General features: G+C 42.4%; 1 protein-coding gene across 6 annotated transcripts in view; it reads left to right on the forward strand.

The window, feature by feature from the left end:
* The window catches only part of SIL1 (SIL1 nucleotide exchange factor), a 287,743-nt gene that overhangs the window by 105,861 nt on the left and 165,706 nt on the right, over positions 1-16,176 (forward strand). For 2 of the 6 annotated variants that reach the window (XM_060637836.3, XM_060637835.3), the window contains exon 2: positions 15,306-15,420. The exons of 1 other annotated variant lie outside the window; for it this stretch is intronic. In XM_060637836.3, coding sequence (XP_060493819.2) covers positions 15,346-15,420 — 75 coding nt within the window. In that variant the 5' untranslated portion in view covers positions 15,306-15,345. Of the gene's footprint in view, positions 1-12,535; positions 12,583-15,305; positions 15,421-16,024; positions 16,118-16,176 lie in introns of those variants that run through there. 3 more of the 6 variants (XM_060637833.3, XM_078450590.2, XM_060637829.2) reach the window with 2 other exon arrangements.

The raw sequence follows: 16,176 nt of genomic DNA on the forward strand, positions 1-16,176 counted from the left end.
GTGGTAAAATAGGTATAGCGTGAAATTTGCCATTTTAACCATTTATTTTTATTTTAGAGAGAGAGAGTGCAAGTGGGGGAGAGGGGCAGAGGGCAAACAAGAGAGAATCATGACCTGAGCTGAAATCCAGAGTCAGACGCTCAACTGACTGAGCCACCAAGGCACCCCATTTTAATCATTTTTAAGTGTATTATTCAGCGGCATTAATTACCTTCAGAGTATTGTACAGTCATCACCACTATATACTAAAACTTTTTCATCACCCCAGACAGAAGCTCTGAACCCATTAAGAAATACCTTCCCATTACCTCCCCTGTACCCCCAGCCATGGTGACCTCTAATCTACTCTCATCTCTGAATTTGCCTATTGTAGATACTTCATGTAAGTGGAATTAGACAATCTTTGTCCTTTTGTGTCTGGCTTATTTCACTTGGCATAATATTTTTAAGGTTCATCCATATTATAACCTGCATCAGAACTTTATTCCATTTTACAACTGAATAATCCATTGTATATATATGCCACATTTGAAACCTCTATTAAAGGGCACCTGGGTGGCTCAGTTGATTAAGTATCCAACTTTGGCTCAGGTTCGTGAGTTCGAGCCCTGCGTTGGGCTCTTTGCTGACAGCTTGGAGCCTGCTTTGGGTTCTGTGTTTCCCTTTCTCTCTGCCCCTTCACTGCTCACACTCTGTTTCTTTCTCTCTCAAAAATAAATAAACATTAAAAATAAATAAATAAATATCCATTAAAAAATCCATCCCTCTCTTGATAGATACTTAGGTTGTTTCCACCTTTTGGCAACATTGACATGCAAGTATCTTTTTGAGTCCCTGTTTTCAGATATTTGGGTGTATACCTAGGAGTGGAATTGCTGGGTCATATAATTCAATGTGTAGCTTTTTGAAAAACTACCAGAGTTTTCCAGAGTAGCTGTACCATTTTACATTCCCACTGGCAGTATACCATATTTCCAAATCTTTGCCAGCAGTTGTTTTCCCTTAAAATTTTTTTTTTTAATTATAGGCATCCTAATAGGTGTCAGATGGTATTTCATTGTAGCTTTGATTTGCATTTCAGTAACCACAGCTGGTAATGAGCATCATTTCATGACCTTATTGATCATTTGCATATCTTCTTTGGAGATACCTTTTTTGTTAATCTCCTTTGCCGGTTTTTATTTAAAAAAAATTTTTTTTTTTTTAACGTTTATTTATTTTTGAGACAGAGAGAGACAGAGCATGAACGGGGGAGGGGCAGAGAGAGAGGGAGACACAGAATCGGAAGCAGGCTCCAGGCTCTGAGCCCTCAGCCCTCAGCCCAGAGCCTGATGTGGGGCTCGAACTCACGGACCGCGAGATCGTGACCTGAGCTGAAGTCGGACGCCCAACCGACTGAGCCACCCAGGCGCCCCTCCTTTGCCGGTTTTTAAACTGGGGTGCTTATCTTTATGTTGTTGAGTTGTTTACATATTGTGAAAATTAAACCTTTATCAATATGTGATTTTTCCTGTTTGGTGGGTTTTCTTTTCATTCTCTTGCTAGTGTTATTTGAGACCCCAAAATTTTGATGGAATCAAAATTGTGATGGATTCTAATTTATCAGTTTTTTCTTTTATTGCCTGTGGTTTTAGTATCCTATTTAAGAATTTATGGCCCAATCATAAAATTTTTGCCCTTATGTTTTCTTGTAAGAATTTTATAGTTGCACTGTTAAATTTAGGTCTTCCATCCATTTTTAGTCAATGGCACCCTTGTTAAAAATCACTTGACTGTAGATGGGAGAGTATGTGCTTACCTTTTGTTGATACCATGCTGTTTTGATTATATTAGCTTTGTGGTAAAGTTTTGAAATCAGGATGTGTGAATCCTCCAACTTGGTTCCTTTTTTTAAAGATTGCATATGAATCTTAGAGTGAGTTTTTCCATTTCCTTGAAAAACGCTGTTGAGGTTTTGACAGAGATTGCATTGAATCTATAGACTGCTTTGGATAGTACTGTCATCTTGACAGTATTAAGTGTTCCAATCCACCCAGAAATTTTTTCCATTTATTTAGGTTGTCTTTAATTTTTTTTAGCAATGTTTTGTAATTTTCAGTGTACAAATGTTTTCCTTTGGCTAAAGACCTTCCTCCTTAGTTAAATTTATTCCTGGATACTTTTTTTTTTAAAATTCTATTTTAAATGGAATATTTTCTTAATTTCCCTTTTGGATTATTTGTTGCTAGTATAAGAAACACAACTGATCTTTGAGTATTGATGTTGTACCTGCAGCTTTGCTGATTTTATTAGCTTTAACTGTTTGTTTGTTTGTTTGTTTTGTAGATTCTCCAGGGTTTTCGACATCTAAGTTCATGCCATTCGTATATAGAGATGGTTTTGTTTCTTCCTTTCCAGTATGGTATCTTTTATTCCTTTTTCTTGCCTATAGCTCTGGCTAGATATTCTAGTATTAATGTTGAATATAAATGATACAAGCAGGCATCCTTGTATTGTTCCTGATCTTGGGGGAAAAACTTGTAACCTTTCACCATTGATGTTAGCTGTGGGTTCTTCTTATATGACTCTCATCATATATGACCTTTATTATGTTAAAGTTCTGTTCTTAGTTTATTAAGTGTTTTTAGAATGGAAGGATGTTGGATTTTGTCAAATGCTTTTTGGGTATCAATTGAGATGATTTTTTTCCCCTTTATTTTATCAATATCTGTTAACTGGATTAATTTTCATGTGTTGAACCACCCTTGTATCTCTGGGATAAATAACACTTGATCATGTTATACAGTCCTTTTAATATGCTGCTGAATTTCGTTTGCTAGTGTTCTTTTGAGGTTTTTTGCAGATATATTTATATGGGATATTGGTCTGTAGTTTTCTTATAGTGTCCTTGTCTTGCTTTGGTGTTCGGATAATTTTGGAGTCAAAGAATGAGTTAGGCAGTGCTCCCATTTCTTCTACTTTTTGAAACATTTGGAAGGATTGGTATACTGCTACGTTTCTTAACAGTCACTTGGCTGGCCAGGAGGCCCTGGGCTGTGTGGCATGATGGTACCTATTTGGAACTCTGGTCTTGAAGCTGGGCCAGGTCATCTTTTCCATACTCTTTTGTCTCAGCACCTCCATCTTGGCCACCTGTCTAGGGAACCATTCATACTGATGATGCACACTGGCAGGTGACCTGGTAAACAAGGTCTACTTGTTAAGTTGGACTCTAGGATTGCAGCTTTGCCCTTGTACTCTCTCTTTGGGCTGATGGATGGTTTGTCTGTTCTTGGGCTTGCCAAACAGGAACAAGGCTTCTGAGCCATCTCAAGGACCAGATCAAGTCAGCAGACAAGGGAGAATATTATGTTGAGAATAATACTTCTTTTAAATGTTTTCTCGTATAGCTAACATTTCAGGAAGAAAGACTCCATTGAGCATAATTTCCCATAATTCTAACTTCATAGCTGATCATAGAGGTGGTCACACTTTTTTTCAGAGTATTAATTCCTATGTGTGTGCTATTATGTTCTGCTTCTGCTCAAAAATATGTATCTGTGTTCATGTTAGCATCACTATCCATAGTTCACCTATTTAGACATTTTTTTCACCTGTTTTAATGACAACACTGTTTTCCATTGTGCTAGTCCAGGTGACCCCTTTTGAGATTGTTGATTTGTTCAATCAGCAGATATTTTTGAGTGCCAGGCACAATGCTGGGTGGTGAGGATACAGCAGTGGGTTAAGTGGACAATTGTCCCTACCCTTATGGAGCTCCCAGTCTGGTGGGTTCTAGTTGTTACAGGCCTGTGAAATGGAATTTCATTGACCATGTTACAGCCTTGGAGAAGATGACAAGGTTGTGTAGTCCCTAGCCCTGGCTCCTATCGCTGCGTTCTAAAAAGCAAGCAAGGTCTTGGCAGGACAGTGGCAGTTCTGCTTGTTAACTGGGCTCTCAGTGAAGCCCAGGATGGGGAGCCCTGGGACCATGGCAGAGTTGACTCTGAAATGGGACTGCTGCAGCAGGGAAGACTGCTGTTTCCTAGGCAATACTCTGCTTAATATTTTTAGTGCGTGGTCACGGCAGAACTAAATGTGGTTTCTGATCCCAAATTGGTAATAAATGTAGACATATTTAGAGTCAGAAACAATGCATTTAAAATCCTCTGCTCCTTAATGGTCCTGCCAAGTGCTGAGTTTAGGTTTCTTTGTTTCTTGGCTACCTACCCAGCCTCCCACCATCTCTTGGAGAAGGCGCCCGGATTTTCTTTGGGTGTTAGGTGGGATTGTGAAAGCCGTGAGTTATGGCTCCCTGAGCTGTGTTGAGAGGCATCAGATTTTTGTGTTTCTGCCCACATATGTAAATGTGTACATTTAAAAATTCATCCTCCTTTCAAGTTTTTAAGGATCTGGGATTATAAATAGTCTTGGACTCTCAGGCATGTTAAAAATAAAATATGATGTTTCAGTTGCTGATTTACCTGGAAGACATAGTCAGTGCCAATGTGATAGTAGCGAGTTCTGTGTTTGGTGACCTGTCCTTATGGTGTGCTCATTGTTTCTGTAAGTTAATGCTGTTTTCTTGGGGCTCCTGATTTAGTTTAAGGAGGAACCTAATTGTTGCTCATTTCATCCGTTAAAAGTTGTAATTTGTGTCTCAAGTTGCCTAGAGCGGTATTTATTTTCTCATGGTATATTTCTTAAGTTGGCTTTCTTTTTGATAATTGTGCTGTCTCAAATTCTGTTGTGGAAAGCCATGTTATCCACTAATTGTGAACGGGACGTCAGCTCCCTTGAGGGCAGCAGTGGTATCTTTTGTATGTTCTGTTCTGAAGTATGGTGCTCAGGGGACTGAGGCTAATGGTAAAATATCTTTGCGTAGTACCTGTTTCTAGAGTGTGAATGCTGGATGCTTGAAATCCAAAGTGCCAGAGTGCCTGGCACAGAATAAGGGTTGGTGTTCTTAGTGATTTGCACATAGTCCGTTTGGAGCTATGGACTGGAAGTCATATCTTCCTTCCTATCATAGTTTCACTAAGAGGTTCTGATCTCCTCTGGAAGCTTGGAGACAGCAGGAAAAGATGAACTCTGATTCTGCCCCAGCCCCAGGTTGTGTGTGGATGAATGTGTGAAAGTCCTTGGTATTCTTTGGAAGCAGGCTATCGAGAAAGCCCATTGTGCCTACTATCAGGAGATCCATTCATTATTTTAAAGGAGAGGGAAGAAGGAGGCCCTGGTCCCTTATTCCCTGGATGCCAGCTGACCCTGTCTAGAGTGATCCACAAAGTCTAGGTCTCTTGAATTTGTCCTGGCTATTCCTGCCTTCCCTGTTCCCCTTTTAGAGGTATTGGAGTTTGAAGACAGGCCTGAGACACCAGGAAGCTGGATTCTGAAGTGGCCATTCTCAGTCAGCTCTTCACTGGGCACTGATGCGGAGCCAGCCAGCATTGCTGAGGTTTGAGTGGAAATGCCTCTGTAGCCACCTAGAGTGTAGTGCAGGTGTGTAGGCAGGCCTGTGGCTCAGGGAAACTGGGTTCCAAGGAAAGACTTGATTGTCAGAGCACAAGACAATTCTATAAGGGAATGAAGCCCTTACTGCTTTTGTTTATCCTGTCCTTTATTCAAAATTTTCTCTCACAGTAGTTGTTAATGAGAGCTACAACCTTCTTGAGTCCTCACTTTGTTCAGGTACTGTACTATATGCTTCATAACATCTCACTTAACACCAAGAACCATCTTGCAAAGTAAAGTAGTTACTATCAAGTCCATTTGTAGATGAAGGAATTGAAACCTGGAGAGGTTAAGCAGCTTGCCTAGAGTCCCACAACTAGGTGAGGTGACCTGGCTTGACATTCGGAGCCCACATTCTTTTCATTACACTGGAGTGGAGATGGAGTAGAGTACACCTTCTAGTAACCTTGGCTGTTATCAGACATAGGCTGGTCACTTTAAGGACATTAGGCAGGATCAGAGAACAAGTAGAAGAAGTAGGTCTCCTTGCCCACTCTCTGTTGGGAGCTTGTAATCTAGGGCCGAGGGGGAAGTAAACTGACCGGGTCTGGGGTATTTCTCTAATTCACCTTGTCACTTACTGGTGTGCTTAGGAAAACCACATTCACCTTTTTGGCTTCATTTTCTTTTGCCATGTAGAGGTAATCCTGTCCTAAATGTTTTTGGGATGGGGAGTGGGGATGTGAGGATCACAGACTATTTGGAAATAAGCTTGGGTATCATCTTGGCCAATATAGTTACTCCTGCCCTCTGCTTCATTCTCACCAGACAGTTGGGTATATATGAGGGGAGTGTTTGGGGGTTGGAGAAGAAAGATACTTTCACTTCTTGTATAGCTGAGAAGTCTGCATGATGGGAGGTTAAGAGGTGAAGACACACAGGATGCCAGGGACCTGGCTGCAGTCTTAGTCAAGGATGTTCTTCTTCTTGAATATCTGTGCCTCCTGTGTGAGCTGGGCTGTGCCAAGGACATTCACCAATCAAAACATATGTGTGTGAAAACATATGTGTGTGTATGTGTGTGTGTGTGTGTAGTGTAAAAACTTGGGACATGGTAGAGGTGGGTCTCTCCACAAGAGGGCCCCAGTAGGCTCATTTAAAAATTTTTCTCCTGACACAGAATGTGTGCCTTTGTATCCATTCACACTGTTGAAGAATAAGTAAAATGAGTCCAGTTTCTGTGGCTGATTCATAGATGACTGGAAAGGCAGCGTGGTCTATGGAAAGAGGATGGATTCTGGGCCAGATTGGCTTTGAATCCTGACTATCACTCTGGCTGCATGAACTTGGGCAAAATACTTAACCTCTCTGAATTTCAGTCCCCTCCTGGGCAGAATGAGAACCTTGTCAAATGGTTGTTGCGAAGAGTAAATGAGCTTAGAACTTTGCTTGGAGCATAGCAAGTACTCTATAAATGTTGACTATAATTGCTCTTAGACAAAATTTATTTTCCTGTGGGTAGTCCAGATACTTATTTGAATCCTAGGGGATTTGGTGTCATTGGGGTATTTCTCTCCATCTTGTATTACAAAGTGCAAGAACTAAAACTTCTGAGCAGTTTGGGACATGGGAGAGCTCAGAGAATGTGGAGTTGTGTCTGGTGGGAGTTTGTTCTTAAAGACTTTGCCTCCCTGCTCCCTCCTTCTGCTGGTGTGACTGTGCCTATCTCTATCCTGAAGACATGTGTGTTGGAGGGGGTAGCTCTACACAATCATAGAAAACCATTGTATGGCATTAGAGGATCCATCTTTAGGACCTGACCACTGGAGCCAATTCTTTGTCTTCATTAAGAGACTCAATTGATAATATTGAAAAAATTGGATTTAGAGAAGTGGCCCCAAATCTCCAAACTTCAATGGACCCACTCAAGCTTTCAAAGCAGTCTACCTTTGTGCCTCTATTTCTTGTCTCATGTACCCTCTTTTGAAGGGCCCTCTGGTGGCCTCATTGCCAAACCCAGTGGATCTTCTCATCCACATTCTTTTTTATTTAAAAATTTTTTTTTGGGGCGCCTGGGTGGCGCAGTCGGTTAAGCGTCCGACTTCAGCCAGGTCACGATCTCGCGGTCCGTGAGTTCGAGCCCTGCGTCAGGCTCTGGGCTGATGGCTCGGAGCCTGGAGCCTGTTTCCGATTCTGTGTCTCTCTCTCTCTCTCTGCCCCTCCCCCGTTCATGCTCTGTCTCTCTCTGTCCCAAAAATAAATAAAAAACGTTGAAAAAAAATTTAAAAAAAAAAAAAAATTTTTTTTGCAGCAGGGGCAGGAAAGACAGAGAATCTCAAGCAGGCTTTATGCATAATGTGGAGCCCAATGTGAGGTTCGATCCCACAACCCTGGGATCATGATCTGAGCCAAAATCCAGAGACGGACGATCAACCTGCTAAGCCACTCAGGTGCCCCTCTCATCCTTATTCTGACTGATCTCTTGACATCATTGCCTGGAACTTGATTTTCTCAGGATTCTCTCCTCTGTTGACCTTTGTGATTCTGCACCATTGTTCCTTGTTTGATTGCCTTGCTTGCTTTTTTCTTTTCCTATATTCCAGCCATGACTTGAAGATTATTCTTGCTCTTTCTTTCTCTCTGAGTTTCTCCCTAAGACAGGGAGTCTATTCTTGTTGCTTTGCTTATTGCCTCTGTGCTGATGGCACCAACATTCTTACCCTGCCCTAACCTTCTCTGCCTCTTTGTATTCAATAGATGTGAAGTTACCAGAGACTTCGTGGATCCACTGAAAAGCTCCATGCCAGAAGGCATTAAACTGTGGTTATTAATGTAGCTATCAAGTGCCCTCACTGTTGTTTAGATCTTTAGCAGTCCAAATGGAGATTGGGTCTTAAAATGCTTTTCTAGCATTTAGTTTTTTGATAGCCTTGTTTGAGTAAGGATAGGTCTAGAGAGGGCCGAGCTGGGCTCGCATTTGCTTTGTCCCTTTTGCTTTTGCTCTCTTTCTGCTTGTCTTTTGATTTCTTTTAGCTGGAGCCACTATCTTTTGTCTCTGAGATTGCAGTTTTTTGCTAATATGCTTAGCCACCTTCTTAAAGATCTGTTTCCTTGCCTACTAAGGTAGGGATGGGAGTTGGTATGTCTCTCACCTTTTGGAGTGCAGAGTATCAGGAATGCCCCCTTCCTATTTCTTCCCATGTTGTCCTCCTCCCAGGGCTCCAGTCCCCAGTGGGCTCATGGAATTCTTGGCTCTATGTGCTCTCAGGTGGGGCCAGCACTGTCCTTGTATTGCTACTGGAAAAGCCTCTCTTGGGCTCTCTTTTGAAGGCATGTGCATGAGTGGATTTTGGCTTTGTAGCTGTCTGTTCAGGCAGAGGCTTAGGTTTCTTGTGAACTTTCTACCTCCAGCAGCCTCCTCGAGTTAATTTCCTTCTTGAGTCTGTTGAGAGCAGTCTGTATTTGCTCAGCCCTAGGCATGACCTCAATATTTGGGACAGATACTGTCCCCACTACACAAATGGTCAGTGGGTAAGGATGTTCCATGTCCAGCCTCCCAGCCAGTAATGGACTTAGTTATGGGATTAGAAGCCGCATTTCTTTTGTTGTTCATAGGCTCTTTGGATTTAGTTGCTGTTTTCCTCCTGACTTGCTGTGTAGATTATGGCTTAGGGGGAAAGAGACTGTTTGCCTGACTATTCCAAATTTATTTCTTTTGTCCTTTAAATTTTTCTTTAAAAATCCATTTCTTTTCCTAAGCGTTTGCACATTGTTTTCTCTTGTCAGGACTGTCCTTCCAGTGTCCTCTTTGCGTTGTTTCTTCAGCTTTGTATTTACTCAGATTAGGCGGTGAGTTTGTTTGTGTAGAGGTGAGTGACTGTGTATGTGTATATGAGTTTGTGCAGCCCATAAATAGTAATGAATGTGTGTCTGTAGGAAGAGCTCATCCTCTAACCTTCAGTCTGTAAAGCAGAAGGTTGTTTTGACAGGTGTTCCTGCAGTTGGCAGTTCTACATGATGGTGGCCTGGCTCTCTGGACACAAGTATGCTGGGAAAAGCATTGAGTGCACTGGGTCTGCCTTGGGGCTCAGCAGAAAACTGGCTTTCATCTCTCCTTTTTCAGCTGGGGGTGGGTGCTCTTCCAACATCTGTTTCCTTCACCTCTTGGGCGAAGATAGCCAAAAAAAAAAAAAAAAAAAAAAAAAAAAAGGCTTTGGTCCTAAAGTTTGAGATATAGGGCCAGCTAAAGAATGTGTAGATTCTGTAAGCGGCAGAGCTCTGGAGAGTTGTACCAGGGTGCCTGGACTGGCTCTGATTGCCTGTGTGTCCAAGGGCAGGTCATCATCCCTACTCTAATGATAAGTAGGTGCCAGGTGCTTTGTTAAGCATTTTCCATATTTTTATTTAATCCTCTCTAACACTCTTTGAAGTAGGAGCTCTTACAATGCCATTTTACAGATAAAGAAACTGAGGTCTGGTAAGTTGTATTCAAGATCACACAGCTAGGAATAGACAGAGCTAAGAAATGGCCTTCGATCATTCTGAATCTAAATTCATGTACTAGACTTTATATCCATGTTTTTATCTTTTTGCTTCAATTTCCTTCTTTTAAGATAGAAGTAGGAATTCTTGCCCTTTCACTTTTCTAGATTTGGAGAAACAAACACATGGACACAAACTGTAGGTTAAGAATGTGAGCATTTTATGAGGTGGAATTCAAAGTGCCCTCAGGCAGTTTGCTGATGTGACTCTGCCTGCCCAGGACACTTGTGACCTTTTCCTATTCTCATTCTTCTCTGGCCCTGAGACTGGAGAGCAGCCACTGTCTGTGGGGTCTGCCACCCATCTAAGAAGCTTTCAGAGATCCAGCACTCCCACTTCTCCTTTGGCTTCTTGCCATCCTCATCACATTTTTTTGTTTTCCTGCCTTGAGAGAAGATAGAAGTTACGGGAGGATGTCTTTTTTACCCAGGGCCTAGTCCTCTCCCCCAGTCCTATCTGAATTGAGTAGAGGACATGAGGCCCCAAGAGAGGCAAGGTCTAGAAAGTCGAAGGGCCTCCTCCTACCTATGCCCCAAGCATCTGCTCTGGGCTGCAGTAAGCTGATAATACAGATTGCTGGAGCATCTACCCTCAATTTAAGTAAAGGTACAGCCTACAGATGGCTAGTTTTGATGGAAAAAAATGGACATTTCATTTTTAGTCCTTATTATCTTCTTGTCCCAAAGCCCAAGGGTACTTAAGGAAAGAGTAACTGCTGAAACATTGAAATGTGTTTCCCTTTCCCGGACTGAATGATGGTGTTTGAAGTCAGAAGAAGACCGTAATGTGAAGACCTTGGTCTGTCTTCCAGTGAGAGCCAAGAATGACAGGAAGGTTTATTTTGCAAGGTGTACAGGGGCAGGTGATGAGGCAAATCCAGTGTTAGGGGTGGTAAGTAGGGTTTGGGAAGGGCACTAACATCAGCCCAAGTGTGCCAACTGTGCCTCAAAGGTATGCCATGACTTTGGCTTTACTTACGTTATTGTCTGAGGTTTTCTTTAGCTGCTGCTGCTGCCCAGATACTTGCTTGTGATGTGGGATGTCAGCTGTCCTGGTAAAACACAGCTGTGTGCCACCTCTGTTTAGTCTGTTTCCACACTCCCCCACCCTCACCTTCAGCCTAAAGCCCAGAAAACTGCGTATTTTCTACTTGTTACTTGTTGAGTAAGGACCAAGACCAGGTGACGTGGCTGCAGGCCAGACTGCTTAGCAGGACACAGGATACCATCACTCATGCTTGTGTGTGCCTGTATGTTGCAGAATTTGCACTTGCTCTTAGGGTACCCCTGCAAAGCCTGGAAAACTGACATATCTTTTTCCCAGCCTCACTCCTCCTGTCTCTCCTCAGGCACCTCCTCCCTGCAACATGTTCTGTCTCTTGGTGTTTCATGGAGAAATATATGGAGGCAGTAAATAGGTCAGGTGTGCAGTCCATGTGGAATTACTGGGGGGAGACGAAGGATCCATTTGTGAATCGATGTCTCATCCTTAGTATTGGCATAAAATGCTTTTGAGGGCATTAGTGTGTGTGCAGGAGATGGAGGCGGCTGGGAACCTTGTGGGAGCTGCCATTTCTCTCACCACCTCCCTTGCCCCCTCCCCACGCATTCCACTTCCCACTTCGGGGTTGGGGGGTGGTGGGGAAGCTGCTGTTTGTGTATCAGCTGCCCTCGACCTCTTTTTCTTCAGTCTCTTCTGGATTTCCTGCTCATTTGTCTTCTTTGCCCTTGACTAATTCATTCTCATTTATCTCTTCCTCCTCATCTTTTTCCCCAGCATCAATTCCAGTGTTTATCCCTGGCTGTGAGAAGGGAGTGTTGAAGTGTGTGTGTGTACATCCATGTACACTTGAACACTATTCATGCAGGGAAAGGAAATCTGTGACTTTGGGGATAATCTTTGTTTTCTCTTACGGTTTATTTCCTGATAATGCACCCTGCTTCCATTCTGTATTTTCCTTTCCCCCAAAGGCTGAGGATTAAGAAAGGTATGGGGCATTATAGGAAGCTCCAGGGCTGTGTTTTCTTGGGACCCATCTCCCTGGGCCTTTCCAGCCCTTTCATTCCTGATGTGGAAGTCTCTGCTTGCTCCTTATGCATGCTCACCAAGCCTGGCCACTGCCCCCTCCCCTGCCACGCACACTCAGGTATGGTCAGGCACCTGTCCAGAACCTAATGCTGTGTTGTGAACTCACTCCCAGTCTTTCCGTATGATTGGTGCCCCAGGGAAACAGGTTGCTGGGGAAAGCTCATGTGGCACTCAGCCGCTCCATTTTATCGACGAAAAAAGAGGGGAGAAGCTGGCAGAAAGCAAAGGCTTTTGCTGCTGGGTGAGTGTAGCAGCTATTTTTAGTGCCCAAGCCTTTGCTTTTCCATTTGGCTATGCTTTTTTAGCACAGTGCCGGTCCAGCAGGGCTGTTTTCCTTTATGGTTCCAGATGTCCTTAGGGAAAGTTTCCGTCTGCCTCTGAGAAGGTGTGGGCTGGGCAAGTGGGTAATAACTTCTGACAGTGGGTTCAGGTAGGACTTTGGGTCCCACTGCAGTCATGTTAAAGGACCAATTTCTTGAGGTGGAGCATGTACTGGGGCAGGAATAGGAACGAGAAAAGGTAAGCACCATAATCTTCAGAGATATTCCCCTATAACTGATACAGTTAAGCTTTTTTTGAATACATGGCCTAATGAGATATATTAGGGCTGAGTGATCAACATTCAAACCTTTTATAAGGGCTTGAAGTAATGCTGACATGTTTTGACTTTTTTTTTTTTTTTTTTTTGAGACAGAGAAAGACAGAGCATGAGCAGGGGAGGGGCAGAGAGAGAGGGAGACATAGAATCTGAAGCAGGCTCCAGGCTCTGAGCTGTCAGCACAGAGCCCGACCCGGGGCTCGAACTCAAGGAGTGTGAGATCATGACCTGAGCCGAAGTCGGACGCTTGACCGACTGAGCCACCCAGGTGCCCCTGTTCTGACTTTTTCTAAGGCTTCTTAAAATTTTTAGCTTGTTTTATTTCTCTTTCTGCCTTTCTTTCCTAGGTCATTTGCCAATTTTTTTTTTTTTTAAAGTACACGCGTTTCTCTTTAAGATTTCATTTAAATTCCCATTAGTTAACCTACAGTGTAATAATGAGTTTCAGGTATACTATATAGTGGTTCAACAATTTGGATTAAGTTCTCTTGACTGCCACTCTAGTTTACTGACCAAAATTGTTGTACCAAGAAACTCTGTACCCATTAAGTAGTAACTTCCCTGGTAATCTATAATCTACTTTCTGTCTCTGTGAGTTTGCTATTCAAGAAAATTCATTTAAATTTTTTTTTTAACGTTTATTTATTTTTGAGACAGAGAGAGACAGAGCATGAACGAGGGAGGGGCAGAGAGAGAGGGAGACACAGAATCGGAAGCAGGCTCCAGGCTCTGAGCCATCAGCCCAGAGCCTGACGCGGGGCTCGAACTCACGGACCGCGAGATCGTGACCTGAGCTGAAGTCGGACGCTTAACCGACTGAGCCACCCAGGCACCCCAAGAAAATTCATTTAAATAGAATCATACAATATCTGTTCTTTTGTGTCTTGCTTATTGCACTTGGCATAATGTTTTCAAGGCTCATTCATGTTGAAGCATGATATCAGAATTGCATTCTTTTTATGGCTGAATAATATTCCATTGTATGTATACACAACACTTTAAAAATATCCATTGATCTGTTGATGGATATTGGGGTTGTTTCCACCTTTTGGCTATTGTGAATAATGCTGCTGGGAACATTTGCATGGAAGTATCTGTTTGAATCACTATTTTCAGAACTGTTGGGTAGAATAAATACCTAGGGGTAGAATTTATGGATCTTAAGGTAATTCTGTGTTTTGCTTTTGAGGAACTGCTAAACTGTGTCTCACAGCAGCTGTACCATTTTGCATTACCACCACTAATGTATGAGGTGTTCCAGTTTGTCTACATCCTTGCTAATATTTGTTATTTTCTTTTAAAAAAAATTATAGCCGTCGTTGTTTATGTATCTGGTTATTAAACCCTATCAGTGAGAGAGGTGATTTGCAAATATTTTCTCCCATTTTGTTGGCTGTCCTTTTCAATCTCTTCATAAGGTCCTTTGAGGCACAAAAGTTTTCACATATTGATGGAGTTTAATTTAGTTATTTTTTTTTAAATCACCTGTTGTCTTGGTGTCATTTTTGAGACACTACTACCAAATACAAGGTTATGAAGATTTCCTCTATATTTTCTTGTAAAAGTTTAGCTTTTAAATTTAGGTCTTAGATACATTTTGAGTTACGTTTTGTACATGACAAAAGGGTAGATTCCATCTCATTTTCTGCATGTGGCTATTCAGTTGTCCCAGAATAGTTTGTTGAAGAGACTATTTTTTCCCCATTGAATGGTATTGGCACCCTGTTGAAAATCATTTGAGTACACATGATTATTTCTGGGTCCTCAGTTCTATTCCAATGGTCTTTACATCTGTCCTAATGCCAGTACCACACTGTTTTGATTACTATTGCTTTGTAATAAGTTTTGAATTCAGGAAGTATGAGTCTTCCAACTTGGTTCTTTTTTTCTTACATCTTTGGGTCTACTTTGGGTCCCTTGAAATTCCTTATGTATTTAAAGAAGGGTTTCTCCATTTTTGTAACAGCCTTGGTATTTTGATAGGGATTGCGTTGAATCTGCATATTGCTTTGGGTAATATTGTCATCTTAACAATATTAAGTCTCTAATCCATGAACATGGAATATTCTTTTATCCTTTTGTTTTGATTTTAACAGCTACTAGGGCCTGTACTTTGGATAGTTGGGGCATTTGAAAAGTGATGTGTAAGACTTCATGGCTTGGGAATATGGAACTTTGCTGGTTGATGGGATACTGATGGCATCTGTTTTCAGGTATAATAGTGAGCATGGTTTAGAAGTGAACGGTTATGATGACTTATGAGGATTTGGACTCATGTCTCTTGATACACAAATCAATTGGTTAGTTTATTTCTCTCCTTATCATAGCCAATACCACCCTGTACAACCTGACAATAAGTTGATAGTGAGGAAGGAAGGGACCCCAACCGTTGTATCTCACGTGAGAGTCTTGCTTGGCTCTCTGCTTCCAACCAAGGCATATCTGGTCATGAGTGGCTGGACTCCTTATGGTAGCTGGAAGCTTCCTTTAGATCTTCTCCTGTGGTAGAAGGAAGACCTTTGATATGTCTGTGCAGGAAATGTCTGATATCCATTGAACACATGACATCATTGGAATCACATTGCTGGGGGATCAGGCACCAGCTTCCTGTTTACCTTCTGTCTTCTTTGTTTACATTCCTCAGGTCTCTAACTGTGCCTCCCCAGGGCCTGCCCCCTTCTAGGATGGCTCTTCTGGGAATGCTGCTCGGGCTGCTGATGGCTTCCTGCTTCACCTTCTGGCTCAGTCATCAGAACCCGGTAAATTTCTTAACACAAATAGAAGAATCCCTGTAGGCTCCAAGAAAGCCTCCATGCCACCAAGGCTTTTGTGGGAATAGGGTGAGCTTTTATTTTTCTTACAGGAATGTGGTTAGCACTGGGTCAAGGAGTATGTGTACTCTCCTCCCCACCCCACTGAGTCCTCTGGCCTCTGTTTAAAGCTCATAGCATAGGGGCACCTGGGTGTCTCAGTTGGTTAAGTGTCCGACTCCTGGTTTTGGCTGAAATCATGATCCCCGTATCATTAATTTGAGCTCTGTGTCTGGCTCTGTGCTGACAGCGTGGAGCCTGCTTGGGATTCTCTCTGTTCCCCTTTCTCTCTGCCCCTCACCCACTCTCATGCTCATGCACACTTTGTCTCAAAAGAAAGGAAGGAAGGAAGCTCATGGCATAGTTTCCCTTTGGAGAAAATAGGATGATGATATGGTAATACTGATAATGTTGATGAGGTTATCATGTACCAATTATTTTAGTAAGTGCTTTATATGTATTCTCATTTAATCCCTCCAAAACCCCTAAGAAGTGAACAACTACAGTTATTATCCCTCATTTTCAGAAGGAGACTGAGGCTCAGAGACATTAAGTAACTTGGCCAGAATCATTCAGCCAGTTTGTGGCAGAGTTGGGAAGATCAGGATTCTCCCCAGGAGCTGGTTGCCTGTGTGGTGAGCACTAAGTAAGACTCAGCTTGTTCTTCTACTTCTGTCTTCCTTGTGCTTTTTCCATCTGTCTCTG

Source organism: Panthera onca, chromosome A1, assembly GCF_046562875.1.
Source record: "Panthera onca isolate mPanOnc1 chromosome A1, mPanOnc1 haplotype 2, whole genome shotgun sequence".
Lineage (NCBI taxonomy): Eukaryota > Metazoa > Chordata > Mammalia > Carnivora > Felidae > Panthera > Panthera onca.